This window comes from Chinchilla lanigera, unplaced genomic scaffold (genome assembly GCF_000276665.1).
Source record: "Chinchilla lanigera isolate Chin_1 unplaced genomic scaffold, ChiLan1.0 scaffold00133, whole genome shotgun sequence".
In the NCBI taxonomy this organism is placed as follows: Eukaryota; Metazoa; Chordata; class Mammalia; order Rodentia; family Chinchillidae; genus Chinchilla; species Chinchilla lanigera.
The window spans coordinates 1243969-1255487 of NW_004955534.1; the positions used below are offsets into that span (position 1 = coordinate 1243969).

At 36.0% G+C, this 11519-nt stretch overlaps 1 protein-coding gene across 2 annotated transcripts in view; it reads right to left on the bottom strand.

Annotated features, from left to right (window-relative positions):
* Positions 1-11519, bottom strand: part of Dock11 (dedicator of cytokinesis 11) — a 192474-nt gene that overhangs the window by 4728 nt on the left and 176227 nt on the right. For both annotated transcript variants that reach the window (XM_005410460.2, XM_005410459.2), the window contains 6 exons: positions 8201-8314; positions 7518-7664; positions 3149-3359; positions 2590-2780; positions 1741-1841; positions 250-388 (listed from right to left, as the gene is read on the bottom strand). In XM_005410460.2, coding sequence (XP_005410517.1) covers positions 250-388; positions 1741-1841; positions 2590-2780; positions 3149-3359; positions 7518-7664; positions 8201-8314 — 903 coding nt within the window. The remainder of the gene's footprint in view (positions 1-249; positions 389-1740; positions 1842-2589; positions 2781-3148; positions 3360-7517; positions 7665-8200; positions 8315-11519) is intronic.

The following is an 11519-nucleotide window of genomic DNA, read 5'->3' on the forward strand; positions in this document are numbered from 1 at the left end:
GCTTGCCAGGCAGGCGCTTTGCCGCTGACCTAAATCCCCAGCCCCTGATAACTGTCTTAATAACAGCTCTAGATAACTGATTCAGATTTGATGTAGGTTATACCATTTAAATGCTTTACAATAACAAGCACATTTTAAAATACAGACCGAGTGATTTTAAGATGATAGATTTCAAAGTAATGTATTTTGCTAAATAACGTTTTAGGGACCCCAGATAATATTTTCATTATCAGCCACACTAATACTTGCCTGTTCATGGATGATATCAGACAATTCTTTCACCATGTCTCTGAAATTTGATTTTAGCCCTTCATGGTACTCAACTTGATCCTCTTTAATTAGTCGCTCATTTAGTTCAAGTGCAATGCTACATGCTTGTATGAATTTCCTGTGGATGAATATCAAAGACAAAGATTCTGTCTTTTATTCTTAGGAAGCCTCACCGACAGTTTGATACCTAGCTTTAACCATGGCTTTCCTGAAATGAAGAACTTTTTTTTCCTCACTGCACTTGTTAATGTCACTTCCTAAGTCGGAAATACTTTCTATCTTTTCCACCTTTGTCCTCTGATTTCTTATCTTCTTCAAAACCTGGCTCAAAACACATACCCACATACTTGTTAAATTATACACTTCATATTCTATCAGTTAAAGTTGTGCTAACATTAACTTGTATCTGTGAGTACAAAGAGTCATTCATTCAAAAAGGATTTATTTGGGGTTATTATGCACCCAGTATAGCTGTGGGTTCTAGAGGTATGAAGTATTTTCCTGAGGCTTGCAAGAGTGGGTCCACAGAATTAAGGACCTATCATAGAAGTATTTTTCTATCATTTCATGTGTTTATTTTTAACATCCACAATTAAAGTGTACAGCTGAGGAGACAAGGTACCTCTTTGCTCATATGTTTAATAAATGCCTGTCATAGCAACTAGTAGTCTTTTGTACATGCCAAGCATGTATGATTCATAAATATTGGTGAATGAATGACTACTGGTTATCTTGCAACTTGAAATACCTAATAACCCACAGACAGGAGAAGTAAATGACCTAAGTCAGGAACAAAGGAGAGTATAGGTTTTTCTTTCTTTCTTTCTTTCTTTCTTTCTTTCTTTCTTTCTTTCTTTCTTTCTTTCTCTCTTTCTTTCTCTCTTTTTTTTTCTTTCTTTCTCCTTAGTCTGTTTTACTCAAGTGTTTGTCTTGTTCTGAATATAAACTCCTTTCATTATATTAAACAAATTGTTTTCTAATGTAGGACCATTCAGACATGCCTTACCTTACAGGGCTAATCACTGCAGACAATATATTACAGGTCTAGATTTGCAGAGCCCAAGGGAAAGCAAGGATACAGGACAGGAACAAGTCCATGCACTCTGCAATCCCACTTTACTCATGCCCTAAATGGTCTGAAATGCTATAACACGAGGTCAATCGGGCAAAGCAAGAAATCACATAATGAATGTAGTAGGCTTGTTTTTGTGTCACTTAAAATATCCAAAGCAATAAATAAACTGGCGTATTTAATCTCTTGGGTCACGGGAGCATGGTTAATATCCTGCAGCATGAAACAGATCATGCTTTACCTTAATACTTAAAGTACCACACAGAGGTCATTTAGCTATTTTAAAAGAGCACAAATCCTTTTCTTGAGACTCATCATTTGGTGAATAATTTGTTGTGTGTAGAAGAAAGTAAAAGAAAAGAATAGAGATCTAATCTGAAAACTACAAAAACACTTACCTAAACATGTCTTTCAGCTCATTCACTTTCTTAGGTGGATACTTGCTCGCTTGACTGTCATTTAAGAAAGCCCTTGCATATGCTAATGGACCAGCATTGACCTATATTACAAATGGAGAGAAATGAGACTGTTATCAGCATGCAGTCAAAGGAAGTTTTTACATTTCTCCCTTTTATTAAATCCCCAAACTCCAGGTGTGATAGCTCATGCCTGTAATCCCAGCACTCAGGAGGCTGAGGCAGGAGGATTACTGGAAGTTTGAGGCCAGCCTGGGCTACACAGTGAGTTCAAGGCCTGCCTGAAGCACATAGACCCTGTCTCAAAAAACAAACAAAAAACCAAACCAAACCAAACCAAACGAAAACAAACAAACAAACAAACAAACAAAAAACCCTAAGGGCTGGGGATATAATCCAGTGGTAGAGCACCTGTGTACCTCCTTAAAGAACCTGAGTTCGATCCCCAGCACCAAAATATTAAAAGACCCTCAAATACATATGAAATTCATGTATGACTAATATGCTTATTATGCTTACAACTTTGTGTGAGAAATCACTAACTAAAGCAACCACCTGGAACAATGGTATACTGATACATTAGTTAATGATTTCTGATAATGTAAATATAAGGTTTAACTGGTTTTAGGGATTTATGTTAAAGTCCTCTAGATAATACAAAACCTACAGAAACTAAACATAATTCCTTTGTTAGATTAACAAAAATTAATGCACAGATTATGCACTCAATAAGAACATAACTCACAATTACAATTACTGCTTGCTCTGTACCTGCAAGTAAGCAAGAGGAAAATTAAGAAACCCCAAACACACGCGGGGGAACCAACATACCTGCACAGAAACACAGCCTTGCAACTTAAGTTGGAGCTGAATCATGTCTACATCTGCAGAGGAGCACAGCTTTTGCAGTTCTGCAGTTTTGTCTTTTATTTCATCAGTAGCAACATCAATTGGTTTCAAATTAATCTGCTGTTCACAATTTATAGGAATCCTCTTCTTTACGTAGGGAAATGAGTTTGAAGCTATTAAAATGTTAAGTTTGATTTACTATCTTTAGAAAATCATTTGTTCAAATAGCTGAATTAAAGAAAAAAAATCCATTGTGCTTAAAGCTCTCCATTTTTTCTCTGTAAGATGCCTTAGGGTACTGTGTAATACTGGTTCAGTATTGAGGGATAAATTCTCTTTGTGAAACACTTCTAAAAATCATGAATGACATATGGGAAAATGATTGCTTATCACAAGGACATGCTTGTGCAAACTTGTAACTGAACAATAAAACAACAAATGATTACATTTTCAGTTACATGTTCCTGCTGGCCAGCTGGTACTTCTGTGTATCAAAAAGGAGCAAGACAAATATGAGGTTAATAAGAAGTATCTTACTTACTCATCAAGATTGTACGGCGTTTACACTGTTCTTCTATACAGCCTTGCTTCTTGCCTGATAAAGTATAAGGTGCCTCAAAAACAAATCTGTTGATATTGTGGTTTCTTTCAAATTCAGTCTTTCTTTCCATGAGCTCTTTATCATCAAAGTAGGGCTTCACATAAGTGACTTGGATATGAGCAAATTTTGGATCAAGCTCTTTGGGATTTACCTATACAGTAAGAAAAGTTTTAAAAATTTTTAAAAAATTCAAATGGAAGGGCAAAGGAAATATAGGTGACTAACTGCTTTGAGACTACATGAGAAACACTGCTGTTATGATTATGCTTCCAACTGAATACCCACCTGCAGAAGGTCTGACATTTATTTATTTATTTATGGTACCAGGAATCGAATTCAGGACCTTGCGCTTGCCAAGCAGGCGCTTGTGCTGCTGAGCTATATCCCTGGTTGTCTTTTTAAATGTTCATTTATTTATGATTATATAGAAGACAGATGCCTATTGGAAGACTTAGGAACATAGGAGGGAAATAAAAACTACTTCAATTCTACTTCCAAGCAATGATCAATATTCATATTTTCATATACTTCCTTCTAACCTTTTATATGTTAAATATACAATATATTGAATATATATCAAGAAAACCAAATTCATACTGAACATATTTATTATCTGATTTCTCAAAAATATATCAAATGCATTATGTGAATCCTACCTCAATAAAAAGTATAGTTATAATTCTATATTAGAGTTACTGATGTGACTTTCACTCACTTTGTGGATACACAAAATTTACTGAACCATTTCTTTGTTAAGAGACACTTGGGTAACTTTCCAAAATTTTTACTATTGCAAATAACATGTCAATGAATATTGAATATAAATCTGTACATTTAAATTTTTTTCCCTTAGGATAAATTTCTAGATTAAAAATTAGATAGTTAACAGTTTTCTATGGTTTTAAGGACTTTGATATGTATCACCTAATCATCCTACAGAAAAGGTTACTAGTTTGGCTATCCACAAGCAGTGTTTGACATCATCAGAGTGGGTACTCTTAATTACATTGTTTTAATTCTATCTTGTGGAGGAAGGAGACTATAAGAAAGTACACTAATTCGATTTCAGAGACATAACAGGTAATTAGTTCAGTGGTAAAGCACTTGCCTAGCACATTCAAGGCCCTGGGATCCATCACTAGCACCATAAAAACAAAACAGAATAAAACAAAACAAAGCAAAAGTCTTGCTATGGTTTGGACTATTTCATAAGTGGTGTAAATTCCAGGCTAACAAGCTCTGCTGCTGGACAGACTCGGCAGCATTCTACCTGTCAGAGCTTCGTCTATGGGCTCTCCCACCTTCCCTCTAGCATATTTCCATGAACTCCACATAATGCCCTGGATCCTCTTTCAGTGTCCTCTACCCTTTGCCTTGTGCCTTGGGTACTGGTAACTTGGTCAATACCCTTAGAATTTATGATAGTCAGCCTTTTTATGTTTAATGCGTAGAGTAAAAAAATGAAACAAAACCAAGAAAAACCTTCCAAGAAACAGTCTCTGTATCCTTTTTCCCTCTATATATGCAGTACGATGAATGAGGGACAGTAAATTTCTCAGCATCTTTTAACTTTTTACACTCATTCTATGATTTGCCTATTTCTAGAAATATTAATCTTCTTTTATCTCCCATTAAAAAGCTAGAGTTTCATCCAGGTGTGGTGGGACACTCCTAAATCACAGCAATCTGGGAGGGTGAGGCAGGAGGACTGCAAGCCCCACTTGGACAATTGAGTGATTTTCCGTCTCAAAATTTAAAAAACAAAAACAGAAACAAATAAAAGGGCTGGGAATGTAACACAGAGCAAAGGCCCTGGATTCAATCTCTAACACTGCAATAAAATAAAATAGAATAAAATAAAGACATACAGTTCTCCAGAGTTACAAGAGTTAAGGTTGAGACAAAAACATGAAAGTGAAATAAAACAGAGGTCAAGTGGGTAAGAATGTAGCTCAGTGGTAAAGTACTTGCATTTTGCCTTTTTTCCCTTTAATCACATATTAGTTTCATTGTGACATTTATAAATCATTCATTCTTTTAAGTGCTTAGATGACTATTCCCATTATATGGGTAATAACACCATTCATTGAGCCATATAGACATTTAGGCTGCTTCTAGGTTTTTGCTATACACATTTTCCAGCAGTGAACATCTAAACATATGTATGTACATCTACAAGATGAATTTTTTTTGTATTGGGGATTGAACCCAGGATCTCTACACTCAGCTACTTTCCCAGACCTTTTTTTGTTATTTTGAGACAGTCTATAAGTTGTTACGTTGCCCACGGTGGGCTCAAATTTGGGAGTGCAGGGATTATAGGTGTGTGCCACTACACCTGGCCAAGATAAAATCTTTAAAGGTAAAATTGTTCAGTTTACAGAAACATACATTTATTTGTTTGTTTGTGTTTTGGTACCAGGAATCAAACTCATGACCTCAGGCTTACGAGGCAAGCACTTATGCCGGTGAGCTACATCCCTGGCCCAGAAACATACATTTAAAATATTGGAAGATAATGCCAAGCTCCTCCTCAAATTATCTGTGACCTTAAACAGATTTGCTTCTTTTGAAAGGTAAAGGAGTACTTTACTTTTGCACATTAAGGAAACTATCAAGTCCCTTATATAAAATGGTGTATTTGCACATAACCTATGTACATTCTCTCACATACTTTAAGTCATCTCTAGATTACTTATACATAATATAACATAAATGCTACATGAAAAGTTACATTGTTTAAGGAATAATGTTAACAAACAAAAGCCTGTTCATATTTAGTATATATTAATTTTTTCTGAATATTTTCAATCCACCGTTGGCTGAGTCTACAGATGTAGAACCCATGTACACGGAAGGCTGATTGTATTTTAAAACTACAAACTGTTAATGATGTGTGTTATCTACAGGAAGTGATTGAAATATACTACATAGCCTGTCTGGAATTCAGCTGGCTGTCCTATGCATCTTTTGGCCAAAAAATGTATATGGTCAGGCATGGTGGTACATGTAATCCCAGCACTCTAGGAGGCTGGGACAGGAAGATCACAAGTTTGCGTCCAGCCTAAGCAACTTAGTGACTCAGAGAGACAGTGTATCAAAATAAAAAATGAAAAAGGACTGGGGATGTGGTCCTGGTTCACTCCCCAGTACCAGAGGAGGGCCAGAATGAGAAGGGAAGCATGTTGTAAATGTCAGACAGAAAGAAGGGACATAGTGAGAGGCAGGCCAGAGCCACTGTCATTGCTGTGACCAGTGGTAACCAGTGTGAGCTCACCAGCCAAAAGAACAGTATTAAAAAGTAGAGTGACTTGGTTAAGATAGCAAGATGACATGCTATCTGCTTCCACCTGCAAGCATAGGGACTTGGAGATGATACAGAAGCAGAAAAAGACGCATTAGAAAAAAGACGAACTCAAGTAGCTTTATGGCTGCATGCCCAACACTCTTGCGCTTCACTTGTGTGCCTGAATCCAGTCCAGCCATGCTCTAGTTCCCTCCAGTAGCGCTCACAGGTCTCAGCCTGGAAGCCATTCCCTTTCATCTGAGTCTGAATGCATCTCTTTTGTGCTCCCTGCCCCTCAGGTAGCCTTTCTCCCACTGGGCCACTCCTGACGGTGAAGGATAACCTCTTCCCAGTATTTTTATTCTTGTAGGGGCATACCCCAAAGTAATAAAAGCAACCTTGTAATTTAAAAAGCATGTTGCTCAGTGAGCTGGGTAAGCTTGATTGTGTCAGCCCGACTGGTTTGGGAACTGCCCAGGTAACTGGTGGAAGACACTTCTTGTGTGTATGTGTGTGTTGGGCGGGGCGTGGAGGTGTGACTTTGGGTACCATATCTGGTTTCTGGATTCTTCCTTTCTGGAGCTGTTCCCCTTCTCTGCTTCCCAAACACCATGAATGAAGCAGTCTTGCTCTGCCACACCCTTCTGACTTGAATTTCTTGAATCTTCTTAACTATGAGCCAAAATACAACTCTCCTCCTTTAAAATGTGGGTGTCGAGTGTTTTTTCCTGCAACAAGAAACCTAACCAACAGACTCAACACCTATTATCATGTCCATTTTACTAAAGAGAAAAATGAAACAAAGAGGGTTAAGCAACTTCCCCATGGCCACTCATCTAGCAAGCAGCAGAAAATGCAAACTTGAAATTGACTCTCTTGCTGCAAAGCCCCTTCTTTCTTTCCCTATCTAGAGGGCTGTATTTCCATGCTTCGCCACCAGTGAAGAAATGAAAAAAAGGAAGAAGCAATGTACCAAGAGTACAATGAACAAATAATGGGTTCACAATGCAGGGCACAGCTTACCTTGTTTGAATCCTGAATGATCTTGACATTTTCTGTACCAAATTTTTCACCATACAGTTTAACAAGTCTCAAGGAAATCTCTGAGAGGCCAGTGAGCTTTGGCTCTTTATAGATGTATTCCTTTCCATCCTCTTCTTCAAAGAAAGTCTATTATAAAGTTACAGAAATAATAATGTAAAAAGAATATAAACAAAATATTTAAAGAAAACTCACTAAATAATTAGTGCCAATATATTTGAAATACACTTTAAATAATATTACTAAAAATCACATGAATATATTTACCCTTCAAACATCAAATGAATGAGAATTTTCAAATTCACAATGATATGAACATATTATTTGCCTGAAGACAATTTCTGTATTAGATGTATCTCCTGCCTTGTATACTCACTTGTTTTCTACTTGAAAGTATTAAGTACCAGCAATTTAACATATACTTTAAGAAGCTTAACAGAAAATGAAACTGAAAGAGACATCCAAACTTTACAATGTGTACTTTCACCTACTGATTTAGATATGAGAGTTAAAGTACACTTCACAATTAGGAAGTTCCCTGCTATTGCAATTGGTACTCTAGCTAGCTAGAATCCTAGAACCAATAACTGCTGCTACAATAATCTCACGAGCCAAAGGTGAATGTTGAAAAATATACACAATTCGACTAAATAAAACATACTTACCTGGCCATAAAAGGCAACTCTGAAGAAAGTACCCAAAAGTCTTTTTTTGGTGTGCATAACCTCCAAGATTTTTGTGTAAGCTCCATGCAGAGTTCTATAAACTTGAGTAAGTTTCTGAAAAATGAGAGTAGACAAATTGGCTTTGTCTCTTGCTTCACTAAAATAGCTTTAAGATGAATATACACGAATAAAAAGCACCAAGTTTCTTTTTAAAATTGTTTTGGTAGTGCCATTCATATCTTCTTCCTCCACTGTCATAATCAGACAAAAGAAGTCAACAACTTGAGATCTAAGGGTTGAACTTAAATTTCTCAAAGTAACAGTGAATTTCAGTTTTACTATCATGTTTCATTTTATTCTCATTCTAGTGACAATTTATATTTGTAAAATATTGTATTATCTGGGTTTGATGTGCAACATCACAAACAAAAACCCCATAATATTGTATTATTTAATGACCAGTGATGTTCAAAATCTTTTTACACTTCCTTTTGGTCATTTGTATGTCTTCTTTGAAGAAATATATGTTCACGTCCTCTGCCCAAGTTAAAAAATTGGGGTGTTTGTCTTTTTGTTGTTGAGTTGTAAGACTTTGTATATATACTCTGTATACTAAGCCCTTAGCAGATTGTGATATAGAAATATTTTCTATACTTGAATTATTGTAATTGAAAGGGTAGCAAAGTGCTTTGCTTGAACATTCAGGTAGAGAGATATGAAAATAAACAATCTGTGAAAAAGCTTTTGGTAAGGAAAACAAAATGCTGATACAAAACCGCATTGTCTCACTAGTGTAAAACCTGAAAGAGTTAATTTAAACTCGGAGGTATGATAGACACTGTGAAATGATACAAAAACGCTCAAAGGTAGAGGGCAACTGGGATGTGGGAAAAGAGAAGGGAAAGAAGGAGAAATTTTGTATGTATGTATATACAGGATAGTTAACATAGTTGATCTACTGTCTTCTATTTCTTTGCTGAAAGAAACTGTTAATGAGTCCGTGATTGATCAATATTGCATGTCTCTATCTGTTTTCATGAGAAACCACTTTGAAGATATCAATATGTAATGCAACAAGCATTGTTAATTTCCTACCACTTTGTAACTCTATATTATCTGTACTATTCTTTTGCTATTTTGTAAAAGGTTGTCTGTCTGTTAATGTTTTCCTCCTTTTATTTTTAAAATAAAAAAAAACAAAATAAGTAAAGGGCTATGTGGATGTAGGTCAATGGTAGAACCCGTGCCTTGCACATACAAAGCCCTAAGGTCCATCCCTAGCATCCCGAAGAATAACCACCAAACTAAGTAGTAGTGAAAGCCTTAGTGAGGATTGCTTCAATATAAGCTCAGTATTTCCCAAGAATATATTCTCCCACATACCCAGGAAAAAGGGGCCCAATGTACAAAGAACTTATAGCATTAAGTATGTGAAAAGACGACATAGAGAATATAGGAAAATATTTGCATATCACAATCTGATGAGGGCTTACTATCCAGAATGTATTACAAAACTCTTAGAACAACAACAAAAAGACAAACACCTTAATGTTTAAAATGAGCAAAGGACATGAACAGATGTTTCCTCAAAGAAGACATACAAATAGCCAAAAGGGGCCAGGCATGGTGGCACATGCCTGCAATCTCAGCATTCAGGTGGTTGAGAAAGGAGGACTGCCGTGAGTTTGAGGCCAGCCTGGGCTACATAGTGAGACCCCGCCTCAAAAAATGGCTAAGAGGAAACATGGAGAGATGCTTATCACTCATCATTAAGGAAATGCAAATCAAGCTCCCCATGAGATACTGCTTTGCCCTCATTAGGATGGCTTTAACAAAGCAAAGCAAACCAAAACACAAAACAACAAATGTTGGTTGTGATATGGAGAATCAGAAGCCCTATCATACTGACGATGGGCATGTAAAATATATAGCCACTCTGACAAGTCTGGTGATTTCTCAAAAACTTAACCACAGAATTATGATATGACCCAGCAATTAAAACCCCAGAGAGGGTATATATCATAGAGAAATGAAAGTATACATTTACACAGAAACTTGTACATGAATGTTTACAGCAGCATTATTTATAACAGTCAAAAAAGGTATGTCTACTAACGGATGAGTGGCTAAACAAATTGAAGTATATCCATACAGAACAATATTATTCAGCCATAAAAGGAATGAAGTTCTGATATATGCTACAACTTGGATAAAACTCTAAATGTTACACTAGGTAAAAGCAGTCAGATTTAAAGGTCACATATTATTCCTTTTATATACTATATCCTGAATAGGCAAGTTTATAGGAACAGCAAGCAGATTAGTGGTTATTGGAGAATGGTAGTGAAGTGGGGAGTGATGACGTGAAAGTTTTTGTTTGTGGTACCAGGTATGGAATCCAGGGCTTCATGCATGCTAGGCAAGTACTCTGCCACTGAGCTACATCCCCAACCCTTATGAGGTGTTTTGATGGGGTGTGAAAAGGATGAGAAACTAGAGATGGTAGATATATAACACTAGATATGCTCCCACCAGCTTGAACCACGGGTGGTACATGTATGACTGTCTCATCAGGTGGTGTGTACCACTTGTGGTACAAAAATATCTAATCACTTTTATTAGTCTGTTTACTAACAAAACTAATACAAAGCCTATAAGTGAGCAAATTTAGTTGCCTGAATTTGAATAATTACTGGTCAAATATAAATATTAATATTGTTCATACCAATTAATAAATTATTATAATAATCAATAAATTTATTTCATTAAATTAAATGAAATATATTTATATTTGTGAAGAGTTTATCAATAATTAATTCTCTAAATATTAACATGGAAATCTTATAAGCTCCCCATTGCTGGTATATATAATATGCATTTACAACTAGCTGTATTACAAATTAGTTGTATCAAAATTTTTATACCATTTTCATGTTTTCCTTAAGGAACATTAATGTCATCGAGTCTGCTAAATCAATGCCTTTCTTTGCATTATTGTAATCAAAGGCCCCCTGAAAAGTGGTGCAAGTGGCTGGATGGGACAGTCATGCAAGCCAGCAGGAAGGATTGAATTCAAATCAGAGCTGCCCAGCAGTAAGAAATACAAATTACAGCCCCTGTCATGAATATGTTAAATGCCACTGCACTGCACATTTTATGTTTTTCATTTTTAAAGATAAAGAACAACAACACATTAACAGACATAAACAAAACAGCACCCAAACAATAGAAGCAATACAGAATTTCAGACAAGGCGATAGGAAATAAACAATGGTTGTTGTATTACACATTGTTATCTTCAAATTGGTTACTCAGTTAA